Below are 18,346 nucleotides of genomic sequence, written 5' to 3' on the forward strand. Positions count from 1 at the left end.
AAGAGAGCTTTTTGCAAAATATGAAGCCCAGAAATTCACTGAATCATTATCCTCGCATTACTCGGGTTCGCGCATGATGAATGCATTTTGAATGACAGAAATGAACACAAATATTGTTGTCGTTGAAGATCTAATGCTCACATGCTTGCGGTTTCTCCAACACCTCGATAGCCAAATGTGACAGACAAAGATGGGGAGGGGGGAGGGGAGGAGGTAGCGTGAGCGCCCCTTGCTCTCCGGGAAAGGAAAAAATATGGTGCAGTCAAGAGTTTTTCTTCCAAGAAAATTATTTAAAAGTCGTTGTTATATAGCTTGTTAACAGGTTCGGAATTAGAACTTTTTTGTGGCTACTTGCAAGTAATAATTCGTCTTCCAAAATATGGAAAATACTTTACACCCACACATCTACCGTCCTCCCTCTCCTACAAACTATTGTATGGGCTCTATCGATAATTTCTGTATTGCTTTTACAGGATGGGAAGGGAATGGTGTTATTAAAAAAATCATCCATAAATTTAGGCGCTTGAACAGGCTTTCTAACGACGTATACTACGCTGTTAGTGGTAAAATTTACAGTGCTTCTCAGAGGGACATCATTATGATGCCCAAATACATGGTGCGTCCGTAAAGTAAGTAGAATGATTTTTCTCCTGCCAACTCGGAAGTTGCGACTGGTGTGGAAAGAATTGGTGGAGGAGGTCTTGGGAAGGTAGGTCGCTGCCCAGTGCCTGTTGCTCGCAATGTGTACCTGTGCTCAAGTGACACGTCAGTAGATCGAAATGGTGCGATTCCCGGAACAGTGACATGTCATTAAATCAAAGAGACGAAGTGCAAAGTGGCACACGAAGGCTTGAAGGCGATGGTCGTCGTATGCTTTTGATTCTCAACGTGCTGTCCACTAGGAGGTCGTGCCACAGGGACAAACAGTCAACAGCCAATTTTACTGGAAAGTCGTCGAAAGTCTCCGAAAAAGGGTGCCTTGCGTTAGGAAGATCAGTGACAACTGGCGACTCTCTTACAGACGAACTGTCTCATACCACTTTCATCGATGGCGAATTCCTGGTCAGGCACAGTGTGACAACGTGTCCCAATCACCACTCAGTCACCATCTGGCATCAGCGGACTTTTTTTTATGGTTTCTCGAATAAATGGAAGCTTAAAAGGTCATCATTTTGGGACGGCAGACGCCGTGAAAGACACCACGACGAGGTTCTCGTCTGTCAACGTGCTCCAGCCAGCCTGTCAGAGCTGGAAGAACCGCTGGCAAAGTGTGTTAGTGTGTTGTCACCAAGGGCGCTATTTTGAAGAATACTAAGGATTTGTACTTTTATTTTCAATAAATCGTTCTGTAGCAGATTTACTTATTTTCTGGACACACCCTGTATATCTTACATGATTTCATCAACTTGGTGGAAGAAAAAAAATTCTTTTTTTGAGCTGTAGAGTGGTAGTACCAGCTGCCAGAATATAGTTTTAGTTAACAGTTGCAAAGCATATGTGAACGAAAATTGTCACATATTTTGCAATAATGCCAGTCTCCACAGAAGAATTAGCTCGGCAACAAAGCCCATTTGAAGGGAGGCAATGGCTTCTGGGCTTTCTTTGAATGGATTTCACCTATGATCTACATTAAATTGGAAAAAAAATGAAGCTACGTGTATTTCGACCTTTTTATCGATTTATCTCATATCCCTCCTTTTCTAAACTTTGGAAGCAGGTAGGAAAAGTAAAAGTCGTTCTCTGGACTTCTTGTATCCATTGTTTTTGTAAGAAATCATTCTTTTGTGCCTTTCTTGCGCCATTGCTACTTTATCGTCTAGCTTTGTGAAGTTAGTTCACAATCATCCAGCTGAAACTTACTTTTGCTGTCAGGAACATTAAAGCGTCAATGTACTGAGAAGTGAACATAAGAATTCCAATAACCTTAAATATACTCATTACCGAGCTGCAAACCCCCAGATTCTTTTACTATTCTGTCTAATTTTGAAATTGTAGTCTGCATGTAATTTTTCGTGCAATATCTCACTGAGTAACAGTCTTTCTGTAGAGCTAAATTACACAATAAGCAATGATTTGTAAAACATCTTTTACGGTTCTGTTAAAATATGGATAACTTTAACTGGCCCACTTATTTCTACCTCCAACAAATCCTACTTAAGTGTGCAGTCGCTTCCCGTATCTCTCCGGGGGCTCTGCTACATCACGTGGTAGAGGCGGTACATACACCAGATCTTTCATGTGTCCCCACTGAAAAAAGTCATTCTGAGTGGGATCTGGTGTTCGGGGAGGCCATTTCATGAAGCAGCTGTCCCCTTCTGTAGCACGACCGATCCATCGAAGCGGCAGGTCCGTGTTCGTGTACCCACGAACTTCACGTTTAAAACAGGGACAGTCCGACTGCATTTGAGGCATCAGCAATTGCTGCAACATGTCCTAGTAGGAATATCCAGTGACAGTGCTCTCGGTGAAACAGAATGGCGTGTACAGTATTCGACGTGACAAGACACAAAGAACATTTACTTTTGGAGAATCACGCTCAAATTCAGTGCATTCGTGTGGATGCTTTGTACTCCAGATTCGACGATTATGCCTGTTCACTTTTTCATCAGTGCGAAAAGTGGCTTCGTCGCTAAAAGTTAGGCGATCAACAATGCCATCCCCGCCCTCATTCAATTGTTGCAGCTGTGAATAAAACTCAAAACGCTTATCTTTGTGGTAGTCATTGAGCTTCTGCACCAGCTCCGATTTGAATGGAGTCACAGACAGCTTCTGTCGCAGGACTTTCCACACTGCCACTGGAGCCACTTCGGGTTCACGGGATGCACGACGCACCGATTTCTTTGCACTCCTTATGAATCTCTCTCGTGCGCACTCTACATTCACTTCACTCACACTGGGCCGTCCACTTCTCTTTGCCGAGTACAAACAACCCGTCGTAACGAAGTTGTTGTGCCAGTGGTAAATGGGCTTTGTTGTTGGTGGCTTCTTACGTCACTTGGTTCTAAACATCGGTTGAACAGCTGTAGCACACTCGTTTTTGTCGAACTCCAATACACAGAAAGCTCACTTCGCACCTGAACTCGCCATGTTTGCGACTACCAAATTACTAAACTACGCTGTGGCGGTATGCATGAAAAAAAACTTTCAGGTTTTATCTTCAAAATGACATATGTATGATATCTGTAAAATGTTTGTTTCTTGTTCCCGGACTTTATACACACCCTGTACAGGAGAGGTAGAAGACTGGACACGCAAAATTACAGACCAGCATACTTAACTTCAATTTTCTGCAGAATCCTTGAACATATTCCCAGTTGGAATATACGTAACTTTCTTGAGTGTCAAAGGGTTATATATACGAATCAGCATGGTTTTAGAAAGCAACGCTCGTGCGAAACTCAGCTTGCCCTTTTCTCACAAGATATCCTGCAAAATATGGATGAAGAACAACAGTCAGATTCCATGTTTCTAGATTTCCGGAAAGCATTTGACACGGTGCCCCACTGTAGGCTGTTAACGAATATGGAATAAGTTAACAGATATGTGAGTGGCTCAAAGACTTTTTTGAGTAATAGAAGCCATTATGTTGGCCTCGACGGCGAGTGTTCACCAGAGACAAGGGTGTGGTCAGGAGTGCCCCAGGGAAGTGCGGTAGGACTGCTGCTCTTCTCTATTTTGTACATAAATGATGAGGCGGACAGGGTGGTTGTTTACTGATTATGCTGTGGTGCACAGTAAGGTGTCGAAGTTGAGTGACTGTAGGGAGATACAAGACGACTTAGACAAAATTTCTAGTTGTGTGTGATGGATGCAGCTAGCTACAAACGTAGAAAAATGTAAGTTACTACGGAAGACTAGGAAGAACAAACCTGTACTCTCGGATACAGTGTTACTAATGTCCTGCTCAGCACAGTCAAGACGGTTAAATACCCGGCATAACGCTGAAAAGTGATGTGATAGGGAACGAGCATATGATAATTGTGGTAGAAAGGTGAATAATCAATTTGGTTTATTGGGAGAATTTTAGGAAAGAGTGATTACTTGTAAAGGAGAGCGCATATAGCACGCTGGTGCGACCTATTCTTGAGTACTGCTCGAGTGTTTGGAATCCGTACCAGGTCAGCGGGACATTGAAGCTGTTGTCGTTGGCAGGAGAGCCAACACCGTATTATTAAAGGAGACTGAAATGCACGCGTCTCATCTCACGCAGGCTGGCGTGACGTCTGGAACATGACAAGGGAATTAGAATTGAGAAAAACGGACGTAGCTGGTGGAATAAACTTTAATCCATTAATGACGAACGTCGCTCTTGACGATACATGATTCAGTATCAATAATATCTGATATGACGCCTTGCTAGGTCGTAGCAAATGACGTAGCTGAATGCTATGCTAACTATCGTCTCGGCAAATGAGAGCGTAGAAGTCAGTGAACCATCGCTAGCAAAGTCGGCCGTACAACTGGGGCGAGTGCTAGACCTGGCGTGTGGCGGCGCTCGGTCTGCAATCACTGATAGTGGCGACACGCGGGTCCGACGTATACTACCGGACCGCGGCCGATTTAAAGGCTACCACCTAGCAAGAGTGGTGTCTGGCGGTGACACCACAGAATTCATTCAGAGGCGGGCTGTTACATTTGTTACCGGTACGCTTGAACAACAGGTAAGCAGATGCTTCGGGAACTCAAATCGGAATCCCTAGAGAGAAGGCGAGGTCTTTTCGAGAATCACTATTGAGAATATTTAGAGAACCGGCATTTGAAGCTGACTGACTGCCAAATGATTCTACTGCCTCCAACATAAATTTCACGTACGGACCACGAACATACAATAAATTAGGGCTCATGCTGAGGTATACAATCGTTTTTCCCTCGCTCTGTTTGGGAGTGGAAATGACCAGGAGCGGCACAGGGTACCCTCCGCCACGCACCTCACGGTGGCTTGCCGAGTACCTGTGTAGACGTAGATACAATCAGGCACCGGTTATCTGAGCTTTTCAGCCAATAGAAGCAGCCGTGGAGAGGTGATAACGAAGCGAGAGAAGCGGAGAATGAATGTCAGTAAGTTACGTAGTTATGCCTACGACGCAAGTGTCACAATCAAGTGGACTGATATTTTCAATTTAAGTACAATCTCTCTCGTGAAAAACCGACATCTCTTGAAATATTTCTACTTGCACTAGGGGTCATCCATCATTCAAGGTGGACACGAATGCTCTTTATAGCTCAATAATGTGATGAATCTGAGTTACAGTTACAAAAAAGAGAAATAAAGTTGCTATGTGTGAATTTTTCTTGTCACTGTGTATGTCAAAGTGTGAGATTGTGTCCATTCTGAGGCCAAAACGTCGTTGCAGGCTTTCAGCGTTCTTTTAAAATTCAAAATTAATAAGCGGCGAGTGCAGGACCGTGGAGGGGTGTCCAGTCTGTCCGTCTCTTACCGTACCTTACCTCATGCCATGTACGTGCCAGGACGTGGCGCTCTACTGTGTACGAATTAGGGTGTAGTCTCTGCAAAACGGAACACATAAGCGCTGTGCAAGTTATACTGCATGATTCACTGTTTTTATGTTTTTCCTCTCATATGGTTCATATGGCTCTGAGCACTATGGGACTTAACATCTATGGTCATCAGTCCCCTAGAACTTAGAACTACTTAAACCTAACTAACCTAACGACATCACACAACACCCAGTGGTTTTCCTCTCACCTCGGGATGTTTTCAGATCACCGGCCACTAGTCCATCAGCACAGCCCTTGCAGCGTTGCAACAAGAGGCATCATGGAGTGTGTGTGTGTGTGTGTGTGTGTGTTTGAATAACGATTAATTTACAGTCCAGTTCAAATAGAGTGAGCCATATTTCCCAAATGAGCAAAACAAGCACATGTGCACCAAATTCTACTTTCACTGACTGAGGCAGAATTAACAAAATGTTTTATAGAAATTACAAAACAGAGTGTATGCAATTCCAAATGAATGTATGATCATCAGAGGATACACCTAGTAGCAACTACTACTTAGTGGCCCTCGCCACGCACAGAACAACCGCCTAGGACAATGACCCGTAGCAATTGTCCTAGCGAGAAACCATAAGGATAAAGAAGTTACGGGGGAAAACAGGCTGTATCTGCTAAGTCGGCTTCGCCATCGTTGATGGTAATTGGCCATGTAAATAAAAAATGGCAATGGGCAATGGATTGTATCTTGAGGCACAGCCATCAGAGGAATATGTTGAAAGTATTCGAGGAGGAAACTATTAACTCCCAGAAGTCAGAGGTAATAGGACTGAACAGGTTGTTTCTTATAAAATAAAGGTATTTTCACCAGTTTGGTTTCAATGACAATTTACATTTTTGTCTTTATACTTACCACGCAAACACTGTACAGATTACCGTTGTAAATTATATTATACGACATAATACAGCAATATTAATAAAAAAAAGTTGGGAGTTATAATTTTATTTGTTAATCAGCTACAGTAGAACAATATTTTCTGAGACAACACAATACATACGCTCTTCATGCGATTGTTTATTAACTAAATGTAGGGGCCAAGGAACGGCTAAACTATGTGATCAAAAGTATCGGGACACTGAAAATGACTTACAAGTTCGTGGCACCCTCCATCGGTAAGGCTGGAATTCAATATGGTGTTGGCCCACCCTTAACCTTGATGACAGCTTCCACTCTCGCAGGCATACATTTAATCAGGTGGTGGAAGGTTTCTTGGGGAATGGCAGCCCATCCCTCACGGAGTGCTGCACTGAGGACAGGTATCGATGTCGGTCGGTGAGGCCTGGCACGAAGTCAGCATTCCAAAACATCCCAAAGGTGTTCAACAGGATTCACGTCATGACTGTACAGGCCAATCCATTACAGGTATGTTATTGTCGTGTAACCACTCCGCCACAGGCCGTGCAATATGAACAGGTGCTCGATCGTGTTGAAAGATGAAATTGCCATCCCCGAATTGCTCTTCAACAGTGGGAAGCAAGAAGGTGCTAAACATCAGTGTAGGCTAGTGCTGTGATACAACCACGTAACACAACAAAGGGCGCAAGCCCCCTCCATCAAAAACACGACCACACCATAACAGCACCGCCTCCGAATTTTACTGTTGGCACTACAGACGTTGGCAGACGACGTTCACCGCGCATTCGCCGTACCCTTACCCTGCCACCGAGTCGCCACATTGTGTAGCGTGATTCGTCACTCCATACAACGTTTTTCCATTGTTCAGTCGTCCAGTGTTTACGCTCCTTACACCAAGCGAGCGTCGTCTGGCATTTACCGGCGTAATGAGTGGCGTATGAGCAGCCGCTCGACCATGAAATGCAAGTTTTCTCACCTCCCGCCTAACTGTCATAGTGATTGCAGTGGATCCTGATGCCGTTTGGAATTCCTGTGTGATGGTCTACAAAGATGTCTGCCTATTACCTATTACGACCCTCTTTTGTCGGCGGTCTCTGTCAGTCAATAAACGAGGTACCCTTTTGTGCTGTACGTGTACCTTCGTTTCCACTTCATTATCACATCGGAAACAGTGGACCTGGGGATGTTTAGGAGTGTGGAAATCTCGCCTACAGACTTATGACACAAGTGACACCCAATCACCTGACCATTTCGGAGTCCGTGAGTTCCGCGGAGCGCCCCATTCTTCTCTCTCATGATGTCTAAAGACTATTAAGGCCGCTGATGTGGAGTACCTGGCAGTTGGTGGCAGTACAATGCACCTAATATGAAAAACGTATGGTTTTGAGGGTGTCCGGACGCTATTGATCACATAGTGTATTTCCTTTTTCCTATTGAGCCCGAACTACACACGATTCATTTTCCTTTTTAACGGAACGAAACTGCGCGGTAGCACAAAGAAAAATTCAGACCAGAATGATTTGTGCCACCGACTGTATGCGTTTACTACGAAATTACTGGACTTGGCCTCTCGTGGCGTTTATCGGAAACACGCGCCGACTTGACAGTAAAGGAGTAGAGACAGCGAGCGAGCGGTGACTACGGAGGAAAACATGGGGCGGTACCGTGGGCGGCAACTGTTTCTGCTTGGCCGCGTCAACAATCATGATAAAAGCTTTGGAGAAGCCGACGGAAGCACCCTCAGTCCTATGTGCAATAATACAGTCGTTGCCTAATATAACTGAATCGTAGACATTGAAGTTTATTTTTATTTTCAGTATATCACTTACATGAAAAGAGCGTCTTCGTTTCAGCTGTCTGTAAGAAATGAGAGGCTGGTACACAACTAACACGGTTTGCAAGTTTTACGATTTGCAGCCGAACTGTAATTTTCTCTTTGCACGATATTTAGCCAGAGATAGCGCAAAAATTGTATATGGCTCGCCCAACTTGAAGCTATAGCTAGTTTGACTAGAGGCAATCGTTTTGAACGTTACCTGAGGACGGCTAATTATTCGACAGATACAAAATTTCGAAGTAGAATCAGTAAGCACAATAACGGAGCTGCTGGGAAATTTGGGTACTGATACCTGTTCCAGACGCCTAACACAAAAACAATAGTAATCGGCAAAACTGCTTTCTGCATATGAAGTGAAATGTCATAGCTCAAGTAATTACCACGAAACGCTTACGGCAATCTGCCGTTTTACTCCCTATCTTTAACATTAAAAGCACATTTGGAGGAAAAGCAGATTTTGCTCATGTAGAAGAAACACTTATTTTCAAGGCACGAGTAAATTTCTTGTATTTTACAATATGTAAAAAATGAGTATCATACATCATTGTCACAAAATTTTACTAAATTGAGAAAGAGCAGGCGGGAACATTACCTTATTAATTGTGTTATTCTTACGTATATAGCACAGGTTCTAATATATAGATTGTTACGTTATTTTCTTGATGTGCTGCGTGAGTGGGCGAGGGTAGTATTGCCTAGTCACGCAGCACACTAAGAAAATAAGATAATGAGCTATAGGAAGTTGTAGCCATTAGATCCTGTGCTATACAGGTGAAAATAACACTATCAGCACTACAGCGTTCCTACCAGCTGTCTGTAAATAGCCTTTAGTAAAATTTTGAGATAATACTGTATGATATTCATCTTGTATGTGTTGTAGTATGTATTTTTGTATTGACATACTCCATGTAATATATATTTTTGAACTGAATTATCGCATGTCAGTGGTACAAGCTAGTGTAATGATCTGATCCACAGGACAAAATACACTAACATCTATACATTCACACGATATGCTACTTCCACCTCTACGTTTGTACAAAAGCGAGGATTTGTCGTTTTGAAAGTGCCACTTTTATTTGTTTCTTTGAGCCATCTGACTACTCGTTCCACATGATGTGTGACCCACAAATGTATCTTTCATCGACATATGAAATGGATCTTCCCTCTTTACGGCAATTTCTCGCGTTATTCGAAACGTCGATACGTTTATTTCGTATACCCAACGAAAATTTAAGCATATAAGTAAGATACAAAGAAGAAAATAGAAACTGACCTACCTGTAGCCTAACTTGTGTAGTTAGCATAGCAATGCCTCTCTTAAATGACAGTATCTTCGATTAATGGAACTAGTGACGGGATTTTAATACTCTCCGTACTTTTTGGCAGTCCGCGTAAACTGCCGTGCACGACATGAAACACTTTCACTGCACTTACGGCTGCGTGGAGACAGCAGTGCCATGAGAAGTTACGTGTTGTGCTGTGATTATGATGCTAAACAGTTGACCTCCGAGGCCGGGTACTGGGGTTCGTGTGCTTTGAAGAGCAGATGAAATAGACGTGGCTTATATTAGCTACGTAACTGGTCTGCCGACAACTTACCGTCTACCGTATGACATCGGATATTGCAAATGTAGCGCAGACGATTGATTCTAATCACCTAAGAGATTTCACTACGAGTGCCACAATACATCACGTAGATCACGTGACAGTTATAGGGGTCCGGCAGAACGTTCACAACCTGCGGGAACGTGTTACGAAATTTCTGGAGGGCGTAGCGGCAAGTGAAAGCCTTGCCGTATTTTGTGCCCAGCTGAGGTGCTACGCTCAAGTTCTTCACCATATTTTGATAGGGTATTAGGATATCCCCGAGAAGAATGGGAGGCAGTGGTTCACACAGTTGATATGTAATTCATTTCTTGTAAAGTCGGGTGGGTGAAAAAGTAATTCAGTTCACAGGCCGAAACATTGACGAGATTTCTGAGTTTGTCCTTGCGACATGGAAGCCGCAGAACGGCGGGACTCGGCCTACTGCACGACCCCGCCGCCGCCGCCATTTCCCGGCTGCCTGCTGCCTGTGCTCGTCGCACTTGCCTCGTCTACGAGTAGCTTACCTGTTGTGTGGTTCATCATTTGCCGTAAGTCAATTGATATCAAGAAGCAAAGGTTTTTCTTACTCTGACTCTGCGTATACGAGCGTTTTCGATTCCTTTTTTTTGTTTTAGTCTCGAACTCACCAGTAAATTCACCTAGTGTGGGTCCTCCGATTGCTTAGTACCGTTAGGTTTCTGAGCAGTCCGCCCTTATGTTTGACGTCCCTGCAAGCAGTGCGGCGCGGTTTCAGCTTTCGTTCAGGCTGTGAGGATTAGAGCACGATGGCGCAGTCTGACGGACGTAGCTCACTTTGCCCATCCTTTTCGTCGCGGTAGCCTCTCACTGAGGGCGCGCCTCACCGGCTTACTGTCGGCTTCAGTTCGCTGTAAACAGTCGACAGTAAAACGTCAACGAACGAGACGTGTCTCCTCAGCGCAATTCGACGAGCTGTGCGGATAACAAAACACAGGGAACCGTCGCCAGCAGCCACAATATCAGTTTCACAAACCGACATTTGTGTCTAGGTATTGCAAGACGTAAACAAAATGTCGAACCGGCGCTTCTACTCTACCAGGTGTAATGTAAAATTCTTCCGGTTGTTGTAGTCTTTAGTCCGAAAGACTTTTGACGCAATTCTCCACGCCGTGCTCTGCACAGCCACGGTGTGCAGAATCCTGCACGGCTGCGGCAGTGTACGTCCAGTACAGCCGACGCGTGTCTGCCACAAGTCCCGGCGGCTTCTGTTCTCCGCCTCAGGGCGTCTCGCTTCCTGTCAGACGATCCCCTCTTTTAGGCGGGCGCCTCCTACTTTTAGGAAACCTGTGCCATAATTTTTTCCCCCGATTTGATTCAGCGTTTATTTGTAGTGTCAAATTTCAAACGTCTCTGTTCTCTTCTTGTTTGAACCATTTACCGCCTATGTCTAACTTCCGTACAAATTTCTCTTCTTATTGTTGCCAGTCTGCTTTTTGTACCATCATCAGGTACTCCACTGCCCGAACAGCACAACTCTACAGTGAGCCTCGTTTTACTTTTGGCGGTGTTCACCTCGTGACTTCGCTTCCAGACATGATCCATTCCGTTCAGCTCTTCTTCCAGCTCCTTTACTGTCTCTAACACATTTAAAAATGCCGTCGACAAACCTTCTGTCTGAAATCTTTTCCAGACTTGTCGATTAATTTTACTGCTTGCTCGATGTTAGGGGTGCGCTACAACTTTGTCTCACTCCCTTCTCGAGCACTCCTTCTTCCCCTCAATGTCCTTCGACTCTTGTAACTGCTGTTTCCTTTCGGTACGAGTTGTAAACGATCATTCGCTTTCCGTGTTTTACTCCAGCTACATTCTGAATTTCAAAGGGTGTATTCCAGTCGAGAATGTCAAAAGCATTCTCTAAATACACACGTGTTAACGTAGGTTTGCCTTTCTTTGAAGTACGAGTATTTCTTATTGTTTAGGTCACGCACACTGATACTGAATGTCAACATTTGAGCGTCACGATCTGGGAGACTATTAAATAACTATAAGAACAATACTGCAACAGTATTACTATAGCTACAAAAATGTTTTCAACGGCAGTGCTGCTGATACCCGCAACACTTGTCTAAAATTAAATTAGGGGCGTCCGAGTGTAGGAACAGCCAAGCCCGATACCGGCGAAGTACTCGCGGTGGTACACGGCCCAGGCTACCACATCCCATTGCTGCTCGTATCGTCACACCAACCAAACCACTCTCTGCCCACGCTCCTGCACTGGAATTATAGAGGTAAAAGATTGCGCTTGCCCAGGGGAGAAAGCGTGTGGTCAGGATCTGGGTGCCAGTACGTGCCTAGCAAGAGACGGAGCGAACTTTGAGTTGTTTCACAGAGGAGAGACTCGCTGCTTTGGTACTTCAAATGCTATTCACTGACTCAAACACAGTACGGTAAATATGTTGACACACCCACGGTTCCTGTGGCTCTGCTACTTACAGTTAAGTCTGTCGGCAGGTCGGGAGACACTTCCAGCGACGGGCTGTCAAAAATAACTGACGCCAAGAAAGTTTCACGGACGTCGTAAGATGTCACAGTTTTCATGAGTTCCTCGGAGGTGTTAAATGCGACCGCTGAAAGGAGAAAAATCGTTAACAACATTAATTAAACACGATGTAATCACACACATTGCTTAAGTGTATCGGAAATGCACCAAGTTTAATGGTAAAATTATTTATTTGAGTCGGGATGTAATGCCAGCCACGGCCGCCACGCCTGTGCTTTGGCCCGCTTGCCGGCGCTAGCCGTGCAGGTCTTTTCAATCCCAGAACAGTTTCTGCTGGCAGGCACATCTAGAAACGCTGTTTTCTGCCTAAATATTATGATTCTAGTGGCATACATCGCTGTTTCGACCAAATTAGTCATATCAATAATTTCACACACTTATACACTCAAACTTACCTGTTTTGCTACCGAAAATCCGAAACTTATACAGGGACCGATGGCTTCATTAGGCCTATTATACAAATGTTTTTAACTACACACTAATTGGCATGCTTGATAATGAAAACATCAGGATCATTCCACGTGCAATCAAACAATAAAAATAAAATTTGAACATTGATCATTTAGAATTTTGAAATTATTTGTCATTTTATTCCATCTGTCAGACCAAAGAAAAATCCAAAATTAAATATTCTGTTTGGTCTTTCCATTTTAGAGTTCTTAATTTTTAAAGCAACCAATAACAGTGACGTTTTTGTCATGCTCTGAAATCTTAAAAAGCCTACATCCCAAAAACTATTGGAAATGCAGAATAGAAAATTTTTTCTGCTTTATGCAGTTTCTTCTAATATTTAAAAATGTGTGTTACTTTACTAGATCCAAAAAAACATTCAATTTTCCAAAATCAATTTTTTGAATTGTTAAAATTTCATAATTAGGAATTATTGTTTCGAAAAAATTTTTCTTATACACTTTCTATAATGTGTGTGCTAAATTTCATGATAGTATTCCAACGAGACATAATGAAATAAATTTAAATCTACTTAAATTTGCTTTGCCATCTATATTACAACTTTTGCAGACGGGTTGATAAAACGATGGTTCATAAAACTAGAGTTAAAGTGATATTATAAAGTTATTCGTGCTGCCATTTTTGCAGAAGAAAAATGACTTCTGCAAGCTGCCCATCAACAATTTGTTATTTTACTTGTACACCCAGACCAATTCAGCTTACTTACAAGGTTTCTTCGGTGGAAATCAGATCAGTGTCTAAAGCTGTTTGTCTTACAATTAATTAATTACAAGTAACATAACAGAAAGATAGACTACCAATAAACAATAATTAAACAAAATTTTCAATTTTATTGTCAGAATAATGAACTTCAGTAGAGATAAGTTCTTGAAAGAGAGTTACGAACGCACTGGAGGGTGGAAAGAGGAGCAGGTTGCTGCAATGCAACAAATGATGCACAAGTCAAGCTTATGTGTAGCAGCCTTTCTGAAATAGTAGTAGTGGCATTTTACGCAGAATGCAATAAGATTAATTATAGTCTGAGGACTAGAGCACCAAACTTTACCGGCATGCATTACTAGGTTTGTGGAAGTGTATTTTAAAAAAATTGTTCATTCATAATTAATGCGTTAATTTAATTTGTACAATGAATTTTACATTTTTATACCTCTCGTAGGTTTCGTCTTGTTGATGTTTTTTAATTTATCTTTCTTTCATTTCCTAAGAATACGGACTGTGAATTAAATTGGTCAAAATTTGTTGCAATCCCTTAAAAAACTGTGGATGATTGATCTGAGCTTAGGTACTGAAGATAGAAAGAAAATCTACACTTCATGTAGAGATAAATTATCAATGAAAGAAAACCTGAATTACTGATAACTGAAACCATCTTATGGTGGTTGATGGACCCTGAGTTTGTGGATGCTGAAGAAGGCTTCCTCAGTAATAAAGAAATGTATCAGCTCAAAGAAATATTGCAAAGATGAAGCTGATGAAATTAGAGTAAAATGAAGTGAAACTTCTTTCAGGGAGAAACAGGTGAACATCAGAAAACATGTAGCTGTGATGATGCACAGTCAGAAATAATTGACTAGTTTAAAGACAAGTTTCTCATTTCTAGTAAAAGAGAAAAAAATTTAGTGCTGACTTCCCTAACCACAGTTGGTAGTTTGGAGTAGGCAACTAAATGGTACAAAAAGAAAATAGTGGAAGTAAGGAGAATACAGTCTACTCCATATCCTTAGCCTGGACAGTCCTTGTCTACTGAAACAGTTCTGTTAGTGAAAGAGTTTTTTGTAACGACAATAGTAGCAGGTGAAAACCTAACATATGTGATTCCATTTGTAAGGGAAAAGATGGTGATGACAAGCCCATGTATATTAAAAACAGATTAGTTTTAAGAAACCTAGGAGATGCGTACAAACTTTTCAAATCAAATTGGATTCCTAACATTAGGTGTAATAAAGACATTGTTTACATTTTTAAAGCTCATCCAAACGTGCAAGTAATGATAGTTGGAACAAACATGAAGATAATGTAAAAAGAAGATAAAAATCTAATTTGTCAAGAACCTGTAGCGACTACTAGACACTGACATCGCAGTCGGCGCGTGCGGCAGTGACTCGCGTCCATGCTGGTGGGCGAGTGCGAAATGAAGACAGTATAATGCCGTCTGTAGGCCACGCGTTTTCGTCGCTAGGGGCGCGGTGACTCGGCTGCAGCGACGCGCCACATTAGCTCTTACAATAGCAGAGCAACTACCGATGTTCACTCTTCGTTTTCTGTAGACATTCTGTAACTCTTGTTGTTTATAGTAACGCTTGTACAAAGTGGGAATGTGGAGAGTTAATGAATCCGAAGTTGCACCTCGCCTTTGAGTATACGGAAATTCAAGTGCGAGATTTTCTCACATAGTAATACCTCTCGTCAGTGGTGACCCCAACGTAATTTTGCGGTACGGAATTATCAAACATCGATGGCACCGTCTACATTATCAATCTTGGCAGTACGCCTCCGGTGCTTTTAGCCTCACAATCCCACATTGTGGTTTGCTCAGGGGGTGGAGGTCAATACCTTCGCCATCTTCGCAACAAAGTGGACATCGGCGCCGTTCCTGATTACCTCTTGCGCACGATTTGGAGCAACCGTCTGCCGGCCCAGGTAAAGACCGTCGCTGCTACGCAGTCGGACATGTCGCAGAACTTGCTGACCGCATCCGAGACGCCACCCCGTCGAGCTCGCAGGTCAGTACAGTAACTGTTCCTTCCAGTGTTACGTCCCCATAGCCCCTACGGTGCCACGTGGCGATTACGATGCCCTGGCCGCCAGCGCACAGACGGCAGCTTTGCTTCCACGCGGAATTTTGTAGTAATTTACTTAGGGATGGAGTATATTTATAACAGTGATACAGAACACACGCTCTGACATGCCCCACAGCATACAGACCTGAAAACTACTCCCACATAAGTCATGTAGAATGCTCTATACACAATTGTAAACTGTCAAAAATAATACACTACACAGCATACAGACTTGCAAATCACTCATAAATAATTCAATACACTTATGACCAGAGAGCCAAAAAACTCATAAAATGTCAAAATAATAATCCAATTAAAAGACTCTGCAAACAAGTTTGCTAATTGTCAACTGTCGAATTCATACACCACTCTTTATTTAAACAATTAGAGGCAGCACCATCATCCAGTGTGTACACCATGAGATCTGCACTCCAACTGACCTAGTACACAGTGCCACCACCAGAGGGCACTGTCGTCTAAGACGTCGGCCATGACATCAGGTGATGACAAAGTACAGTTATCCAAGATGGCGTCAAACAGTGTGTTCTCCACAACATCTGGACCTAATACTCAGTACCACCACCAGAGAGCGCAGTCGTCCATTTCATGACGGAACCCAAGATGGTGGGGGTAAATAGCAGGAAAACGACTCTGCCTGTGCTCAACATGAGTTTTTATTTTGCAGGCAGTGTTTCCACCACGAGATGTAGACTCCATCTGGCCTAGTACACAATACTCCCACCAGAGGTTGCTGTCATCCCTCCCGTGATGTAATCCAAGACGGTGGGCTGAGGTGGGGGAAAATGGCGGGAAAACGATTCTGGACACAAGTCTTTATTTTACAGGCAGTCCCTCACCATGAGATCTAGAGTCCAACTGACCTAGTACAAAGTACTGCCACCAGATGGTGCTGTCATCCCTCGTGTGACTTAATCCTAGATGGTGGTCCGAAGGGAGAAAATGGTGCGAAAATGACTCAGCGTGCACTCCCTGCTGGGGAAAGGAATTTAGGAGAGCACTCTATATATTTTGGAACATTTTATTTAGGGGTGAAGTATATTTATCACACTGACACAAAACACTAGCCCTGATGTGATTGGGGTCACAATAAGCAGTCTGCAGACATGCAAACAACTCCTCATTTTCTGAAATAATTTCAGTACAGAGCTGCAAACTGCTCCTAAATAATGCAGTACACAGATGTGCAGACACGAAATCAACGGCTGCAGCCATCTGACGGTCGCGTCACTTCTGGGGATTGCCGCTACCCTCCTGTGCGGCCCGGTGGGCAGAGTGTGGCGGGCGTCGATTGCGTGTCTGTTGCGAGCAGGCCTGTAGGATGTGCTATGTGCTATATAGACAGTTTACGTGTTGATTTCGTGTCTGCACATCTGTGTACTGCATTATTTAGGAGCAGTTTGCAGCTCTGTACTGAAATTATTTCAGAAAATGAGGAGTTGTTTGCATGTCTGCAGACTGCTTATTGTGACCCCAATCACATCAGGGCTAGTGTTTTGTGTCAGTGTGATAAATATACTTCACCCCTAAATAAAATGTTCCAAAATATATAGAGTGCTCTCCTAAATTCTTTTCCCCAGCAGGGAGTGCACGCTGAGTCATTTTCACACCATTTTCTCCCTTCGGACCACCATCTAGGATTAAGTCACTCGAGGGATGACAGCACCATCTGGTGGCAGTACTTTGTACTAGGTCAGTTGGACTCTAGATCTCATGGTGAGGGACTGCCTGTAAAATAAAGACTTGTGTCCAGAATCGTTTTCCCGCCATTTTCCCCCACCTCAGCCCACCGTCTTGGATTACATCACGGGAGGGATGACAGCAACCTCTGGTGGGAGTATTGTGTACTAGGTCAGTTTGTGTCTAGATCTCGTGGTGGAGACACTGCCTGCAAAATAAAAACTCATGTTCAGCACAGGCAGAGTCGTTTTCCCGCTATTTACCCCCATCATCTTGGGTTACGTCACGAAACGGACGACAGCGCTTTCTGGTGGTTGTATAGGTACATAAGGAAAAGCCCCAACAAGCTATGACAAAAACTTAAAACCAGATAATAATTATTAGCGCTTCCGCTGAATCGCCGATAAAGATATATTTTCCTACGCTGGAAGGCGGATAGCAAACGATAAAAAATTCCATTCAGTTTTTTTTCTTTTTTTTTTTAATGGAGAGAGACTGTCTTCACTTCTCGAGTGGAGAAGACATATATTCATAACATGTGTGGTGTAGCCATTTGTGTTGTCTAAATAATATTTATTATTTGTCAAAACCGCGGAAGTTGGTTCCACACATCACTCGATGTCAGCGGCCTCCATCAAGAACTAATGTTAAAGACATGGTCAACAGACAATTACTCATGGCAGAACAACACGAATAACCAGGGATACCAGAAGTAAGTTCACGACACCACTTGCTCAAAAGTGAAAAAAAAGTTAATCACTGAAAAACTCATCAAAACCAAATATGCCAATAATAATACAAGCAATTAGTACTGGCTACCTGGTGACATGATATTGAGAAAGCCACGAAACCAGTTGTGTAAATTATTCAGAATTATTTATGACAATGTACTTTTTTTTGCATGTACCAATTGTTTTCAAATTTTCATTTGCAACATCACCACTGGGAAGAACCAAAACTTCTTGTGGAGAAAACCAATTCAAAAAGGAAACAAAAAGAAACCGGAATTTGCGGAAAATTTTGGAAATACACTGTTTGTTTCATCGCAGGGAAGGTAGGAC

The 18,346-nt window shown here is 43.0% G+C and overlaps 1 protein-coding gene across 2 annotated transcripts in view; it reads right to left on the bottom strand.

Annotated features, from left to right (window-relative positions):
- LOC126336278 (phospholipid-transporting ATPase ABCA3) overlaps positions 1 to 18,346 on the bottom strand; it is a 639,220-nt gene that overhangs the window by 492,821 nt on the left and 128,053 nt on the right. For both annotated transcript variants that reach the window (XM_049999794.1, XM_049999793.1), the window contains exon 4: positions 12,270 to 12,403. In XM_049999794.1, the coding sequence (XP_049855751.1) occupies positions 12,270 to 12,403 (134 nt within the window). The remainder of the gene's footprint in view (positions 1 to 12,269; positions 12,404 to 18,346) is intronic.

This window comes from Schistocerca gregaria, chromosome 2 (genome assembly GCF_023897955.1).
Source record: "Schistocerca gregaria isolate iqSchGreg1 chromosome 2, iqSchGreg1.2, whole genome shotgun sequence".
NCBI lineage: Eukaryota > Metazoa > Arthropoda > Insecta > Orthoptera > Acrididae > Schistocerca > Schistocerca gregaria.